General features: G+C 36.3%; 1 protein-coding gene across 1 annotated transcript in view; it reads right to left on the reverse strand.

Moving 5' to 3' along the window:
- Nucleotides 1–4,182: 4,182 nt before the first annotated feature.
- Nucleotides 4,183–19,100, reverse strand: part of LOC127430436 (transmembrane protein 164) — a 53,938-nt gene continuing 39,020 nt past the window's right edge. The window contains exons 4-6 of the mRNA XM_051680198.1: nt 15,708–15,786; nt 14,624–14,724; nt 4,183–7,675 (exon numbers count right to left, since the gene is read on the reverse strand). Coding sequence (XP_051536158.1) covers nt 7,478–7,675; nt 14,624–14,724; nt 15,708–15,786 — 378 coding nt within the window. The 3' untranslated portion in view covers nt 4,183–7,477. The remainder of the gene's footprint in view (nt 7,676–14,623; nt 14,725–15,707; nt 15,787–19,100) is intronic.

Consider the following 19,100-nt stretch of genomic DNA (forward strand, 5'->3'; position numbering starts at 1 on the left):
GTAGACAAAGGGTTTTTTAAATGAAGTGCATTCAAATCCTAAACATTTTGACTGCAAACACTGGAAGGGTTGGGTAAGAACCGGTTCCATTCTTTAAAAAATACCAGCAGCACTGCCCTTTACTTAAAACACAGCACTACCAGTGTATTTTGATTCTCGAATGAATGACTCTTATGAGCTGGCTCTTTTGAATCTACAGCACTTCGGAATTAATCGTGTACTGATGGGCAAGTAATGAATGTCCAATTCTGAATGAAAAAAGAACTGTTGAAGTCTCACATGCCTGAAGAATATTAGACTACATAACAGTCTAAACTGTCTCTGGAACTGTTACTGTGAGACTTAAATCAAGCAGTGCAGTTACTGACTGGTTGTTGTATAATTAAAAGACAAGTTTTGTTGTAATAAGTGGAATTTTATAAAAGCATAAATGAAATAATATGCCATCACATTACTTGTGTTTAGATTTTTTATTTAATATAGTTATCAATTATTGGATTGCATTTATGTCTCAAAAGTCTGCAAACACACATTTTACAAGAATTGTATTCAATTTATTTCTGATTTGTTATAGCTGTTCTGTTGAAATCTGAAATTCTCATCATTTTGCAACAGACTGCAGAGGGCAGTAAATACAATAAGTGCAAAAAAATGTACTAGAAATGTTACTGGAACCGTTAAGGAACCGGAATCGTTATACACTGGTGTTTCCATCACATGTTTTTACTGTCATCTCAGGTTCTTTTGTGAATCGAGCAGTCCAAGAGGTCAGTAAGAAATTGTTTCCTTCCAAGCAATTCTGCTGGAACAATTAGAATTTTTGAAACACAGTTGGGAATAAACTTGACTTAAACATCATTGAAACATGTTCAACGGAGCACAACAGTCTGGTTCCGAAAGTAAAAATCCCATACATTTTTCCCTAGGTGAATGGATCTTTAACAATAACTTAAAGACAAACATATTGTAAGCTCTGAGGTTGTTAATCAATGTCATATACTTCTGTTGAAGCATCTGTCCATGTAATTTCAGCTTCAATCCTGATTAGAGATCCACCAATCAGACAATCGCAGCCAACAAAGCACACCAAATAAGCTCTGCAGTGACTGCCCACTTGCATGAATTGAGCTGGTCTCTCTAACTCACTGTTAGATATTACAGTTTTATCTTCTGTTAATGCATGATCTTCTGTATGTGTGTTGTGAAAGGCGCTATACAAATAAAAATGACTTGACTTGTCTACACTGGACGCGTCGTCACAAACGTTCTAAGTCAGTGCGTGCAGCACAAAATGGAATGGGACAACTGTTTACTGTCGATGCAACAGACGCCAGTGTAGACAGCATCATTGATAAACGGTTCTATTGTTTTTGACGCGACGCTCGTGTCTGGTGTAGACTTTTTAAATATATTGATTCTACACGTATAATTGACAACTTTAAATCAATAGTTTCACATATTTCCACCATTTAAAAAAACAAATTTTTTTTTTGAGTACGAGTACCGTTACATCATTTTTGGTACTCGCCGATACAGAGTCTGATACCTTCTTTCTTTCTTTTGTTCTGAACTCCATATCAACAGTTTATTTCAATTTTAGCATCAAAATGGTATTTAAATAAATTAATTCATTTAAAACTTTAATCAAATGAAAATATAACAATTAATTTTCAATATAATATTGTATTATTTTTTTATCAAATGAAGTGCTTATATACAGAACCTCACAGCACAATCCAAAATACAACACTGGAATTATATTTTGTCAAATAAAGTGCTGCATAACAGAGCATCACAGATGTTAGATACTGCTTAAATATAATAATTACTATTGATTTATTAGTAGTAGTAGTAGCATTAGTAGTAGTTGTACTAATACAGTGAATAACTTTACAATAGTAAAATATTTCTGTCATACTTTTTTCCTATAAATTTAGCTTTTATTTTGACTGAGCTTTTATACTGAAGTTTCTATATTGTTGCTCTGACGTTATGACACCAGCCTCCCACTCCGGAAAAGCCGGTCGCTACTAGGGATGGGCATGAGTACTCGGACGTGGCAGCAATGATCGATCATGAAAACGATGATCAATGGTGATCACACATAATGTGACTTTTCACTTAATTCAAAATTCAGTGACAATTTCCTGACAACTAAACACACACGTGTCAGAGAGGGAGCTTATTATTTTAATTTTGAGATTGATTACATTGTGATTTTGAGGGGTACATTGATTGTCAGAGACTTCTCATAGCAACCAAACTGATATACGACGCTGCAGTGGTATTGTTACGATAATCAAAAGAGAGCGTAATTAACAGTGTTTTGTTTTATTATCATTTAATGTAAGAACTTTGACTCATTAATGGATATTATTTAATCAAAATGAATGTTTGTCGCTGACTAAACCTCCCTGCCCTGGGTGCCGAAATGTTTGCATGAGGTAACACACATCTGCATCTTGGCAAAATGGGAGTTGAAGATTTCCGCACGAGTTTCCAAGTTAGAAGTCTGACATAATGTGTCATTCCGTTGCACTTTCCCCAATTGAAAGGTGGAAATTCCAACTCTCCGAGTTGAATGGAATGCTTCATGAATCAACACAGTAACAACAATAAGGAGCATCGCGGCTTTCCCCACAGGAGCGAACACTTGGACACACACCAGGCACATGTGGCAGTGGACTCAACGCATATACAGCAGGCGAGTGTTTCAAACAGCGAAACAGATTGCAGCTAAATGGAACAGAATGCAGCGTCTTCAAAACTGAACTTCAACTTAACACGCATATTAAAAACGTGATGGTTATGGCGTCTCCTGTTAAGCCAACTGCAGTTTGAAAATGGACGGTTCAGACAGTCACTAAAAAAACGTGTGCGCTTACTAAGATTACTACGGTAACCTGAAGGAAGAACAGACAGATGCACGTTGTGCACATTCTTTCATTGAGTTGGGCAGCGAATCTTCACATTATATTTTGATTATGCAATCTTTTGTACATTTTATAACGGATTGTTTTATAACAGCCTATAATAATGAATAGACGATACACTGGAACAACAAGACGCAACACAGCAGCCAAAGATGTTTGTCAGACATGTTATTATATATACAGTTATGTACATGTCATTGTCAAGTAATTAGTCAGAGTACTCGAGTAGACAAAATGACCAAAATGCCCATCCCTAGTCGCTATGTGACACAAAGTGATTATTAAACCGCAAAAGGCTGCTACTTAATTAAATAAGTATGTACTCTGTATGTGCCTCGTGCTACAATGTGAATTTGCACTCTGTTCACTGTCATCTGCTACAAACAGAGTGCGCGATGCTCATGACGGTGTTCTCTCTGTTTGATCCAAGGAGGAGCTTTAAAAAGGTATGTGCAGCCAGCGCTCACATTTGAATTACATGCAAACTATATATTTATCTAATTAAATCGCAGCTTTTGCGATTAAATAATCTCATTAGGACATGATGTGAATTTAATTTGTGGGCTGAATGTTTACGCAATGACATTCATATGTCAGATGGTATCGGATTTTGGTATCTGAGTACGAGCGTGGTATCGGACCCAGTATCAGTATCGGGACATCCCTAGTTTATGTCATTAGCAATGCTTTATGGGACTGTTGTTCATTACCTCATTAAGGTACTCAGTGTTATGTACACAGCCTTGCATCTTTGTCTTTGTCGGATTTTCAAATATTTTTTTGTTTCAAATCAAAATTTGTAATGTTGTGATTCACCTGGAGCTGGTTGCTTTGGTTTATGGCTTACAACTCTTTATAAAGACTTTTATGAAATCCCAATGGAGAAAAATACTTCCAGAACCAAGATGGCTGAAAAAGTGGGTGGTTTGGTGGTGCATTTTTAAAATAATTTGTGTGATTTATAAAGATTACTTTCATCATACTTCTTTCAAAATGTAGTCATGGCAGTTTACTTGACACAACATCCGGATGCCTTTCATGCACGATTTACACATGGTCAGGAGCAGGTGAACATTTTTTTTCATACCAACAAACATAAAAACACATGAATACGAGAATTTACGTGAAAGGCTTTACGAACGATTTGCATAAAACATCGTTCTGCTTGTTTTTCATAAATGAGGCCCACTGTGGGTTTACGGAAGACAATTCCCACAAATGTAAAAATCAAGGAAAAACTTCAGGAGGATCAATTATGGAGAAGATCTTTAATATAGTTCATATTTCACAAAAACATACAGTATCTAAAAAATAAAAAGACTTAACATCACAGGATTCCTTCTGTTGAGTCGTATAAATTTAAATGAGAGCGATCCCACCATATAACAGTCTGCAATCAATATGTCAGCCCAACAGCTACAAACTGCTCAAATCTGGAAATTCCTGGAATTTCTGGGCTGAAGTCCTTGACAACATTGAAATACACTTTAGAGGAAGTTCACCCAAAAATGAACATTTTCTTTGATTTAAAAGTGAACATGTTGTACCAATCCCGTATGACTAACATCCGTGGAACACAAAAGAAGGCTGTAATTCTGCATAACATCTCCTTTTATATCCCAGAATCACACCATTCCTTTAAGTACAGGGCATTTTAGGCAGAAACTTGCAGAAGGGCCGCTTTTCAGAAGCATGTGATTTGTTTACATTGTATTAAACTTTCATTTTTAAACTGCTGTTGCTTTTACCTTGATGTGGTTTTCTTCAGATTATATAAGGTGAATGCAATAATGCCAACTGCAGTCAGTAAAAATGAAACAAACTACACTTCAACTCATAATTAAAGGAATGTTCCAGGTTCAATACAAGTTAAACTCAATAAACAGCATTTGCTGCATCTGCATAATGTTCATTACCACAAAAATGAACTAAAAAAGAAAAGAAATAATCTTGGATACAGTGAGGTACTTACAATGGAATGGGGCCAATTTTTGGAGGGTTTAAAGGAAGAAATGTGGAGCTTAAAATTGTATAAAAGCACTTCATTTAAAACTTGTGTATTATTTGAGCTGTAGAGTCATTAACATTTTCACTTTAGGGTTTAAGGCATTACTTTGTCATTGCAACGAAGTTGTAAAATTGGCTATAACTTTACACAGAAAAGGTTAGTAAGTGATTTTATCACAATAAAATCATGTTAACATGCATTGTTTACGTCTTGTGACTAGGGCTGAAAGGATTAGTCGACGTTATCAACAACGTCAAAGTATGAGGGAATTATAATGCAAAAATACAAAATAAGTAAATACAGAAGCGCTCTCATTGTGGAATAAGTGGAACTGGAGAACAACTTGTGTGTTGAGCGTCTTTAAAGGAAACACCCCAGCGATACATCTTTAATGCAGTTATATTTAATGTGTTATAGCTTTATTAAAGTTCAAATAATAAAGAAGCAGGTCATGTAAATAACTACAAACTTCAAAACTGGTATTTCTCTGTGCGGTCAGCGCCTCTTCTATGAGTTGAGCGAATGTCCCGATCTAAGGGGGAGAGATTGAAACCGCACCCGGCTGATGCACACTCTGTCACGGGAATGCTCATCCCTCGAGCGCACACATTTAAAGCAGCTAGATTATAACGTGATGGCTCATGACTTTTTGAATCATAATATATGTGTCACTGTATGTTTCTTATCGTGAAGAAAATTGGCAATACGTGGCTTTATTAATAAGAGAGAGTTTGTATTTTTGCGAGTTAAAGATGGATTGAAGTGAACAGAAAGGTGAGAGAGGGTAGTCTTCACCCCATTATACACTGCAACAAAATACATTTTTGATTTGTTTTTATTTCGGCTTGTTTTCCAATATAAATATCTAAAACTCCTTTAAAACAACGTACATTTACATAAGCAGCTGTACTGCAGAAAAAACAATTGTTATCTGAGAATGTTGAATATAATATTAAAAATATAAATATTTTAAAAATCCTTTAAAAAAAGAAGCAGCATATAAGATATTTAGACTTGCTTTTAGAGAATAGATCTTGAATATAAGTATATTTTGTCTTTACTGCACTTGTAGAAGTATAACCAAGTGAGAAAATACACTTATGTACAAAATAAACTTATATTTAAGAGTCACTCTCTTAAAGCAAGTCTAAATATCTCATATGTTGCTTCTCAGGTAAATGTATTTTTAGACTATTTTAAATGGAAAACAAGACAAAAACCCTTGATAACAATAGGAATTGTTGCAGTGAATTTTTTACTGAATTAAACTTTTTTCCCTTTAATTCAGTGAATGTCATTTTGAGGTATTTTTAAAAGATGATTTTGTCTTCTTTATTGTTAGTAAACATGTTTAATACAACCTTTTAAGTCGTGGCACAAGCTGAATAATCGGTTAAGAGCTAATGATTAATCGTTGAAATAATCGCTGAATAATCGATTATAAAAATAATCGTTAGTTGCAGCCCTACTTGTGACTATCCTTTTGAAACAGTGAGTATTTAAAAAAAGTTTACGGATTGCATTGTTAGTGCCTCTCTGAAACCCAGATTTTTTGTGTTAATCAACATTATGCAACGAATGTTTTCAATTGCGTTTAACTTGTATTGAACCCAGAATATTTAAACTATTTGGCTGTTTGTAAAATATAAACTTTCTATGAATCGAATTACACTAGTTGTGTGTAGCTAAAAATTGAGACTGTAAAAATGTGTTTATTAATTGAATAGAACATAAGCTTGAGCCTTTTCAACTTTCCTAATAAGGAAAATCTAAAGAGTAACAATCACTTTGAAAAATAAAAACTACTATTAAAAATGATCATACTATCAGCATCAAGGGCCTGGCCACTTGATCAAGTAATGAATGGAATCAGTCACCTTCACCTTTAGCCATCAGAATGTGCTTGTTTCATATCGTGGGTGTGACCAAAGACAATGACACTGGCTTGATCATTTAATGTTGAGACTATTTACACACCAATATTACAAAGAAATGGACTGCAAAATCTCCCAAACATACAGTACACTGATGCTTTCCACAAAAGGTCGATAATATTCACAAAGTGTTGTTTTGAGATGAACACAATTCATCCGAGAGCCAGCAAGCAAGGCTTAAGGAAATGGTGTCAATAACAATGCAACAGCTACTGAGTGAAAAGCAATGTAAATGGACACTGGGTTGGCCCCATTTATCTGTTAGATGAGTGTAACTGGAGAAGGCAACTTGAGAAGAAAGATTACGTCTGTTCTGAGTTCACTGAATTGTCATTTTGTGAAACCTCCGAACTAAAAAGAACAAGGCAAGGTTTGTCATGTGAGTCCCAAGTGTTACCTGCTCCTAAGGTGCAAAAACAGTCCTCCAACCTGGTTATCCAGCTTTAAAACGCAGATCTCACTGTCACGTTGGACTGCAATTTGTTACTCCCAGCAACAAACGTAAAAATGGTATGTAATTAAAAACAGGTTCAGTATGTATAGGATTCCGCCGGACAAGTGCAGGAGTGTCCGGTCTGTGTGAGACTGCAGATAAAACAACATTAGTCCACCTTCTTGTTGCGTAGACGTGCAACGTCCAGTAGATACCGGCACGTGTGTTGCGAGAGGATGGTCAGGGCCTTGCCGTGCACTAACGTCAGGGCAGTCTGATGGCCCGTCGCCCACACTCGGTACCATGGTCCGTAGAAAGGGTCTGAGACAGCTGGACACAGCATGTTGTTCAGATTCACTTCCGTTAACTGGTGGAAGACAAAATGCAAGATTGAGTTATTCATTATAGGGCCACAATGCCTAAGGGTGACTACACACAAGAAAAAGCTCCGAGTCTGTGTTAATCTCGTCAACATAATTACTGACGAAAATGTTTGTTGACAAAGGATTTTTCAACAAGACGAAAAAGATGAGACAAAAAAGACTCATCATGACAATAATCAAACTGTTTTAAATCAAAACATGCTGTTGATAAAAATATGACTAGAAAATTAAATTCCAAGATATTAATGCACTAGCTTTTTATTTATTATTCTTTAATAAAAACAAATCGAGAAAGAATAGATTAAAATAATTCAGTCACAGTATGCTGGAGCTGAACACCTGTACAATGAAATTTGCCTCACTAGAACACAACTTGTACAACTGTGAGATTCATTCAGCCAATGAACAGGTGACACTGAACGAAGTTACGACTATCTTGTGTTGTTAATATGCTGGTTTCTTAAAAACATGCTACACATAACCCAATATCCTTAACTGTCTAAACATGAGGAGTTAAGAGAATGACTTCTAAAAAGTATTGAATACTTAAAGGGATAATTCACCCAAAAATTCTCTCATCATTTACTCACCCTCATGCCATCCCAGATGTGTGTGACTTTCTTTCTTCTGCTGAACACAAATTAAGATATTTAGAAGAATATCTCAGCGCTGTAGGTCCATACAATGCAAGTGAATGGGTGCCAAAATTTTGATGTCTTCAAAATTTCATGTCTTCAGACACAATATGATAGGTGTGGGTGAGAAACAGATAAATATTTAAGTCATTTTTTGTCATATTCTCCTCCCTGACCTTTAGGGGGCGATATGCATGAAGGATGTGAATCACCAAAAACAGAAGCAGGAGAATGAGAAAGTGAATGTGGAAATTGACTGAGCAGGGAGGAGAATTTATAGTAAAAAAAGGACTTAAATATTGATCTTTTTCTCACCCACACCTATCATATCGCTTCAGAATATATGGATTTAAACACCAGAGTCGCCTGGAGTACTTTTATTTTGCTCTTATGTGGATTTTGGAGCTTCAAAATTTTGGTCACCATTCACTTGCATTGTATGGACCTACAGAGCTGAAATATCCTTCTAAAAATCATAATTTGTGTTCAGCAGAAGAAAGAAAGTCATACACATCTGGGATGGCATGAGGGAGAGTAAATGATGAGAGAATTTTCATTTTTGGGTGAACTTTCCCTATGAAGTATATTCATTATATGCTATTATTTCAGGAGCTCAGGTTTTCAGGACAGTTTTTTTCATATTAAAACAATCTAAAGATTAATTAAAGATTTGATACATAAATAATTGAAAGCCATTTATACATTCTTCAAAATATTTGAATATTTGGTTAAAGTTTGATCTGTTACAGTTTGATACATGTTTTTGTCATTTTGCACATTATCAACTAAAATGTTATTTTTGTTGACTAAAATAATATGAAATGATGAAATATTGACTAAATTTAGGGGACACTTTCATCAAAATAAATTATGACTAAAATAATAATAAAAAATAAAAAAAAAAACTGTGAAAATTAACACTGGACTGAGTGTTTGATGGATTAAAGTTTTAGTTCATCCAAAAATGAAACTTCTCTCTTCATTTACTCAACCTCATGATATCCCAGGTGTATATGGCATCCTTTAATAAGCAGAACACATTTGAAGAAAAACAGAAAAATATCTCAGCTCAGTAGGTCCTTAAAACACAGGTGGTGATCCAACCTTTGAAGCTCCAAAAATCACAGACAGTCAGCATAAACGTCATCCATATGACTCCAGCTGTTAAATTAATGTATTCTAAAGTGATACGATTGATTTTGGTGCAAAAATAAATATTTAAGTACTTTTTAACTCTTAATCATCGCTTCCGGTCAGCAGTGGTATGCGCGTGACATAATCGCATTGGCACTTGAGACACGGGAGAACTGACGCACGTGCGACACACCCGGAAGAGCAGCGCTATTTACAAGTGAGGAGGAGGAATGCTGTACAGAAGCTCCATTGGTTTTGGTTGCATTTGTTTTTTGTTTTTTGGGATTTTTTCCCCTTTTTCACCCAATTTGGAATGCCCAATTCCCAATGCGCTTTTAAGTCCTCGTGGTTGCGTAGTGATTCGCCTCAATCTGGGTGGCGGAGGATGAATCCCAGTTGCCTCCGCGTCTGAGACCATCAACCTGTGCATCTGATCACGTGGCTTGTTGAGCGCGTAGCCACAGAGACATAGCGTGTGTGGAGGCTTCACAACATCCACCGCGGCATCCGCGCTCAACTCGCCACGCGCCCCATTGAGAACGAACCACATTATAGCGACCATGAGGAGGTTACCCCATGTGATTCTACCCTCCCTAAAAACCGGGCCAATTTGGTTGCTTAGGAGACCTGGCTGGAGTCACAGATCTGCATTTGTATCTGTTTCTTTACTCACAATGGTGCGTTTGTGTGATTATCCTGGATGTCTCAACCGTAAGAAGAATGTGAAATTACGTCTGTAACATGCCAACGCGAATAAGTCACACGAGAGATCATGTGAACTCGGCGTTCTCGTGAATGCATGTACTGCTACTGACCGGAAGCGACAGTTTATAGTTAAAAAGTACTTAAATATTGATCTTTTTCACATCAAAAGTGATCATGAAGACATTAATTTAACCACTGGAGTCATATGGAAGAGGTTTATGCTGACTGTCTGTGATTTTTGGAGCTTCAAAAGGTCTGATCACCATTCACTTGAATTTTAAGGACCTACCGAGCTAAGATATGTTTCTATTTTTCTTCAAATGTGTTCTGCTGAAGAAAGAAAGTCATACACACCTGAGATATCATGAGGGTGAGTAAATAATGAGAATTACATTTTTGGGTGAACTATTCACCCAAAGGAGCTTTTACATGATTCGCATCACGCACCACTTAACACCAGCGTCAAGAGCCACACATGAAAAGCACTGCAGAGAACATCTTTTGCCCACGCAAAAGCAAGGATACATCATCGGAATTGTCCGTTAATCATTGGCTGATGCTTCAAACAATCAGCGGCAACATAGTCAATGTTGAAATTCTGAACTTTGAGCGCGCATTACAACGCTTGACGGAAGCACAATGCGGCACTGGGGGCAATGCTGAAGCTGACGCTTCACTTCATAGACTTCAATGTATTCGGCAACACTGACATGAGACATGTGGTTGTCCCTTTAGAATGCATAAGATCCATTTTGAGGATCTGGAGAGAGCTGGCTCAATTGAAATCAAGCAGGAATACAGTGAATTAGATTTCCACAATGGGGGGCGGGTACTGAAATTGAGGACAACTTATGTCTGATCAGATTGTGTTGCACCAAAAGTTCACATTTTCTCAACTTTTAGTTGGTGACTTTTTTGTTGTTGTTGGAGAGTGATCATTTTGCAAACCCCAAAATATTAGATCTGAGTAATAAAAGAAGCAATGTTTAAATAAAAATGTATGGGTGTTTAATAGCATTTTACCTATTTTTGTTGTATCGAAATTGGTATCGAGAATCGTGAAACTTTACTGGTATTGGTACCATGAGAACCCTAGCATAAATCCTAGCGTATGTCCTAATGCCCAAAACACACTCTGTGCAAATACATGAATGCAGATGCTTCCAGTTACCCAAGCTCAGTTTTGCACGTTGTTGCATGTCAGAACTAGTGGTGGGACAATATGATTCACAATTCAATATTATCTTGATTTAATATAAAAACACTTAAATGACAAAGTATGACAGAAAATGTATTATTTTTTAGAAACAATTTTTCAGAAAAATGCACATTATAATTTCTCAGAATAAAGTTCTCTACTACACAATATAAATGCTCAAAGTTCAAATAATAAGAGTTTCTCATAAACCTTCAAAATTAGTTGGCTACATTCAAGCTGATCAGGGGGTGATCAGGACAAGCAATAGAACTGAACAGATCAGGGACATCTTTTTGCAAGGAAAAATGATATTATACTAATATATGCCATGGCCTGATCGAATACTTGATTCTGATTGGCTGGAATGTGTGTGCTAAAGCTGTAGTAGTTCAAGATGATTTGAATATTATAAACATCATCTTATATTGTTGCACTTCTCAGCACACACCCACTAGAGGGCTCCGCTCACTCACGCAGCACTGACGAGGTCAATGTGGATGATTTAAAACACAGCCTTTTGCATTTTAGTAATCCTGCAAGGCCATATCGAGATTCCAATCTTATTCTGCAGCCATAACTGATTCCACAGTGATGTCTCAGAGGTCCAAGTCTGCAGGTTTCAAAGCATTTTTGATGGTTTTACCTCATCAGGAAAGTGCTGCTTTCACAACTGTCACTTCCATAACAGAGAGACGTCACATCCGTAATGCTCATTTTTCCTCAATGTGAAAATGACAAAGAACAGAAATAAACCGAAAAAAAAAGAAAGGAAAAAAAACGAACAGAAAGATTTTGATGTTTGACGGGTCATTGCTTTCATTCCATGTGATCATTTAAAAATGAAAAGTTACAAATGTCAAATTATCAAATTTTGCCTTGATATGGTTCGTCACTTATTTTGGTTCAAAATATATCAAAATTCTATATATTGTAACATCCCTAGTCAGAACTTTGCAGCAAGGGGCGCTATATGGCAGGCATCAGCATAATTGGTCTCCTATAGTCAGTTTTCTCAGGTTAACTACTGTCATGGCGGAGCAATGGTTTAAGAATTTTGCTGACCAAGTTTGATCTCATAAGAAAGTTTATGGCAAGCTACCTGAATAACACAAATCTGAAGGTAACTATAACCTCTATGAGTACTGAGGCTTGTTACCGTCACAGTAAAGCAAGAACTTGCAAATGCGTTGGCCTAACAATTAACATATAAGCTTGCATACCTGCATAGGAGTATGTTTTCTGGCCTAAAAATGACTAGCGCATTCTGTAAGTTTGGGTGAGAAAGCGGTATATGCAGTGATGCATCTTAGTGTAAGTTGCACCATCTGCTTCTATGAAAAGTGTGAACTGGAAGAACATGGTGCTAGGCGATAATTCGATCAGAACGGATGGAGTGCTCCAGTGGGAATCAAATACTGGGATCACACCACTGACTACGCCAACACCTGCTCGACAGTCAACCAAACACTTCTCAATAGTGTCATCGCATGAACTGCGAAGGAATTTTACTTAGCAGCCTCTGTCAGCAACACTGGAACAGAAAGCAATTACAAAGCATTTCCAAGAAAGTAGCATGCATAGTGAGACGGGTGGATAATGGTTACCTGACAGACTGCAACCACTCACTTTACCATTGGCCCACATTCTGTGCACTCCACAGTCAAAATAACATAACAATTTGCAGTGAGAATATAGAAACTGACAATGCCCTCTACAGTATTTATTCACTGTAGAGTGGGTGACTGTCAACAGGCAAGTTTTGGGATGTTTATTTAGCTGGAATAGTGGAGGTCATGACCAAGGTTATTATTGTATAAAACTATTATGAAGACAAAAACTGATGGTAGAAGGTTGGTGGTAGGTACAAACTACTATTAATTGTAGCACATTTACAGCTCATTTCATTTTCAAGTACTGCAGCTGTTATACATTTGACAAATAAAACTTTACACTTAATGGTACATTGAATATGGTGCTGATTCTGATAAAGTGTTGTATGTGTCATCATAGGAAAAATATTCAGTTTGTTGTCCTAAAACCTGGAAAAGGATCAGCATTTTCAAGCCATGTGTTTCCTTTTGAACTTCCTATAGGATAACAGAACAGCGTTTTTGGAAGTTTGAGTAAAATAAAGTCTGTGGTTAACATTACTTGAAGAGTCTTTCACATTTTGTTCAACAACATAAATTACAAACAGTCATACCTCAAAGTATGTGAAATAAATGAATATGGTGGCACAATTATATTTTTGTCTACAAAACTAATTTCAAACATTTAATCATACACCTTCAAATCAAAAGATTTTTAAGATCATGAGAAACATTTCAGTCAAGTGTTTCAAAACTTTTGACCAGTAGTGTATATATATATATATATAGGGATAATTCATGGCTAGGTGTGCGTTAAATGATTTTAATGCACAAAGTGAATGCAAAAAAAAAAAAAAAAAAAAAAAAAAAATCACCCGAAGCATTAATCTAAAGGTCATTAGATTTATAGTTCTGCTCATTCTAAATCAGACACCGAGATAAAGTACAGGGAGAAGACTGCATTAATTTGAATGAATTAAATTTAATTGAACTTTTTTGGAGACCACACCCTCTGTGCATGTCAATTTCAAAGTTTTTACAATCCAGAAATACTAATAGCCACATAATGTAGAAGGGTTGGCACTCCTAAGAACATGTAACTTTTAATTTCTATTCTTTGTCATTTTTACATTAATGAGTAAAAACCAGCGTTACAGACACGACATCTCTCGGGCACTGTTCATGATGAGGAAGTGCTTTAAATGCTTTAAAACCTGCAGACTATGACCTCTGAGAAATCGGTATGGTACCCATTAAGGCTGCCATATAAGATTGAACTCGCGATTAGGCCTTGCATGATCACTAAACTGCAAGGATGCATTTTAGATTGTCTGCATTGACCACTTCAGTCAACGATGCGTGAGCAAGTGGTGCCCTCTGAAAAACATTTAAATTCGTAGACAAAAAAACCTTCAGAGAACATGAGTTGTGGAAAACAAGATGTGATCTAGGAGCTTTATACAGTGCATGCCATTGAAGAGACGATAAGTCTATCCCTCACAGCCTCGTGTTTTTTTTAATGATTATTGACACTGAATTAACAAGTTACATCGACAGCCCTAATAAAAAAAACTAGTGAAATTTATCAGTCAATTTAAATTGACTAGTAAGATGAACAGCAGTCTGTGCTGTGCCAGTGACATCCGGTATGAGTGTTTGATTGTGTCGTACCATTCCGAGGCCCTGGAGGAAGATGAAGTGATAGAGGAAGAGGATGCCAGTGGACAGCAGCGCCCACCACATGTCACTCAGAGGCTCCGGCTTATACACACCTGACAAAAAAAACATAAACAGTCAGCCTTCACGTTCAACATGAATGCGTGAAGCCCAGATCTGTTCAAGCCTGAGTAGCGTACTTATTTGATCATTTGTTTCAATACTTGATTTAACTTCATTTGAAACTTATTACCAGACCTTTATCATTTATTTTTGGAACTTTTCAAAGGCCTTTTATGTCTAGATATGACTGTTTTATGAATCAAACACACTTCTTCCATGTGTGTGTGTTTTTTGTTTTTTTTTTCATTTCTACAATTGAAATGTTTCAAATGAAAACTGTTTTTGAGGAATATTTTTTGTAATCAATTTATAGGTTTGCATGTGTCCTCAATATCCCTTTTACAAAAGCCAGTTCATGAACATCATTATGACAACATCCTTTAGAAAGTGACATTGTTTTTTACCACCACAGAAATTAGCATTGGATTTAATGAACTCTGTGATAATGTTTTGTGTTATTAGTTGGTTTATCTCACTTTAAAAAAAATAAATAATAATAAATCATCCTGTTTGATAAAAGTACAGAAATTGGTATGATATATGCCAATGAAAATTAAAATAAATAAAATGATCAGAATGAACACCCTCGTGTAAGTAAACTGCCAACCCCTCACTGATCAAAGGCAAACTTTAGCTCTTTATTTCCATCTTGTTCATTCTGTCGGCATGGAGAAAATAATCAAGTTGTTATTAATAAAATTTAAGTGCTTAAATTTGACCACAGCATTTTTCTGAAAGTCTGCTAAACCCTTTTATAGGAATACATCCTTGAATTAAAGTCAAATCATTTTTTTAAAGTCACAGAGTTCAAACAGGTTCTGCATAACAGGAATGACATAGCATGGTTATCAACTGAAACATATAAACAGGGAAGCTAACATGGCATTGCGATGTGTAAGATAAAAAATGTGGCGTGAAAGCTCCAGAACGTCTGCTGGACATTAAGGCAATGTTTAAAGAAACTTCGTAAACTCACCTCCTTTTCTGAAGAGGTAGATTGGCACAAGATACAGCATGGAGTGTTGAATGTAGTAGATCTCCTTCTCAAATGGAAGCTATGTGGGATGAAATAAGTGTTTAGATGATAAAAAATTCAGAGTTATGCAGATATATATATATATATATATATACACAGTTGTACTCAAAAGTTTGCATACCCTTGGAGAATTGGTAATATATGTACCATTTTTAAAGAAAACATGAGTGAGCAGGCAAAACACATTTCTTTTATTTCTTATGGGATTCATATTCAACTGTAGGTTATAACAGAATGAAACAATCATAAAACAAAACATGGCAACAAAGAAAAAAATGAAATGACCCCTGTTCAAAAGTCTGCATACCCTTAGTTCTTAATACTGTGTATTGCCCCCTTTAGCATCAATGACAGCGTGCAGTCTTTTGAAATAGTTGTCTATGAGGCCTAAAATTCTTGCAGGTGGTATAGATGCCCATTCGTCTTGGCAAAATGCCTCCAGGTCATGCAAAGTCTTTGGTCGTCTTGCATGAACCGCACATTTGAGATCTCCCCAGAGTGGCTCGATGATATTAAGGTCAGGAGACTGTGATGACCACTCCAGAACCTTCACCTTTTTCTGCTGTAACCACTGGAGGGTCAACTTGGCCTTGTGCTTAGGGCCACTGCCATGCTGGAAAGTCCAAGAGCGTCCCATGCGCTGCTTTCGTGCAGAAGAATGCAAATTGTCTGCCAGTATTTTCTGATAACATGCTGCATTTATCTTGCCATCAATTTTCACAAGATTCCCCGTGCCTTTAGAGCTCACACACCCCCAAAACATCAGTGAGCCACCACCATGCTTCACAGTGGGGATGGTATTCTTTTCACTATAGGCCTTGTTGACCCCTCTCAAAACAAAGCGCTTATGGTTGTGACCATAAAGCTCTATTTTGGTCTCGTCACTCCAAAGGCGTGTCAAGGTGTTGTCGGGAATACTGTAACCAGGCTTTTTTGTGGCATTGGCGCAGTAAAGGCTTCTTTCTGGCAACTCGACCATGCAGCTCATTTTTGTTCAAATATCGTCGTATTATGCTCCTTGAAACAACAACACCGTCTTTTTCCAGAGCAGCCTGTATTTCTCCTGAGGTTACCTGTGGGTTTTTCTTTGTATCCCGAACAATTCTTCTGGCAGTTGTGGCTGAAATCTTTCTTGGTCTACCTGACCTTGGCTTGGTATCAAGAGATCCCCGAATTTTCCACTTCTTAATAAGTGATTGAACAGTACTGACTGGCATTTTCAAGGCTTTGGATATCTTTTTATATCCTTTTCCATCTTTATAAAGTTCCATTACCTTGTTACGCAGGTCTTTTGACAGTTCTTTTCTGCTCCCCATGGCTCAGTATCTAGACTGCTCAGGGCATCCACGTGAGAGCTAACAAACTCATTGACTATTTATACACAGACACTAATTGCAATTTAAAAATCCACAGGTGTGGGAAATTAACCTTTAATTGCCATTTAAACCTGTGTGTGTCACCTTGTGTGTCTGTAACAAGGCCAAACATTCAAGGGTATGTAAACTTTTGATCAGGGCCATTTGGGTGATTTCTGTTATCATTATGATTTAAAAAGGAGCCAAACAACTATGTGATAATAAATGGCTTCATATGATCACTATACTTAAATAAAAGACAGTTTTTGCATGATCAGTCATATTTTTAAAATCAATGCCAAAATTTCACAATTTCTGCCAGGGTATGCAAACTTTTGAGCACAACTGTATATATATTTTTAGCATTAGCAAGCTTTATTAATACAATTACTCATACTTAGGGATAGAGATTTGAACAAACCCCTATGTATTAAACTATATTATTTAAGTATTAAACATTTCTGCAACAACAATATGAATAAATTAAATTTCTAAGGGCACTATCATCCAATTTTATATGCAAAAATATGATTTGGAAGACATGCAAAAAGACACGCTGACAAATGAACTACTTCCTGCTTTACTTTACTACTAAACAAATAAGAGATATAAGCAGATAAGATATTGCAACCAAACTCGACTGAATAAAAACTGCTATGAATATTAGTGCTCTACTGATATATATATTTTTTTTCAATGGCTGATGCCAATACCAGTTTCTAGAGATCTAGGTTGCCAATGGGGATAATGCTGATATACAGTGACAAGTGGATCTTATATATTTCTTAAACCTATTGTCTTAAGAAACTGCACCCTCCTTTTGTCCTTCGGGTCATTTTTGACCCATATTGAAAAGCACTCAAAATGCATAAATTCTTGCTTTCTGTACAACGCCACTAAAGACCCCCCTTAACGAAAATCTGTTTTGTTGTGGTCCCAAAGTATAATGATTGGGGGGAAAAGGGCTACATTCTGAATATTAAGAAAAAAGTTTAAAAACATTGGCAAAGGATGTCTCAAATTATGTTATATTATCTCAACTATATTATAACAATTTCTGATTTATTCTGCTACCAGAAAATCAACAGTGTACATTTCAGAGTTACAATTTTAGAACATCTATTTCACAAATTAATCTCTGCTGCCTTTCCCAGCACTCAAACTGGGCAAACTTTGCATGTCCATTGCAATTAAATCCATTGCTTCTCACTAATTTTGAACAATCTGTTGCAGTGTTACAGGGCTTTAGGAAGGTGCTGCAACTGTTCTTTCTGCCATCCAATGTTTTCTGAGAAAATAACATCCAATGGGTCTTTTACCATTGAGGGGGGCCTTTAGCATCATTGTACCCTTTCATTAAAATATCCTGTTAGTAAACATATTTACTGCATATTGCCTGTCCAAAACTGTTAAAAATACTCTGTGTGTGTGTGTGTGTTTGAGTGAGTGGACATGCACATGTGTGCAAAAACCCTGTTTTAGAGAAAAGAATGCAATCTATTGGGAAAGAAGCAGTACCCAATGAAACAGGTGGGGGTGCTAGAGAACAGTATGGGGCTAGGGGCTAAATCTGAGAAAATGTGAAATATTAGGGCTAACTGAATTAATTACATGGTATGCCAATTAATTAATCAAATTAATCACATTTAATCACATATATAAATATTTGCTGAGAAAGCCCCTCAAATAACAATTATTCAATATATAATGATTAAATAATAATAAACAGTTATATTTAAATATATATATATATATATATATATATATATATATATATATATATATATACACACACACACACACACACACAGACAGGTGACAGGTGAAGTGAATAACATTTATTATCTCATTACAATGGCACCTGTCAAGGGGTGGGATATATTAGGCAGCAAGTGAACAGTCAGTTCTTGAATTTCATATGTTGGAAGCAGGAAAAATGGGCAAGCATAAGGATCTGAGCGACTTTGACAAGGGCCAA

Source organism: Myxocyprinus asiaticus, chromosome 40, assembly GCF_019703515.2.
Source record: "Myxocyprinus asiaticus isolate MX2 ecotype Aquarium Trade chromosome 40, UBuf_Myxa_2, whole genome shotgun sequence".
NCBI classification, from domain to species: Eukaryota; Metazoa; Chordata; class Actinopteri; order Cypriniformes; family Catostomidae; genus Myxocyprinus; species Myxocyprinus asiaticus.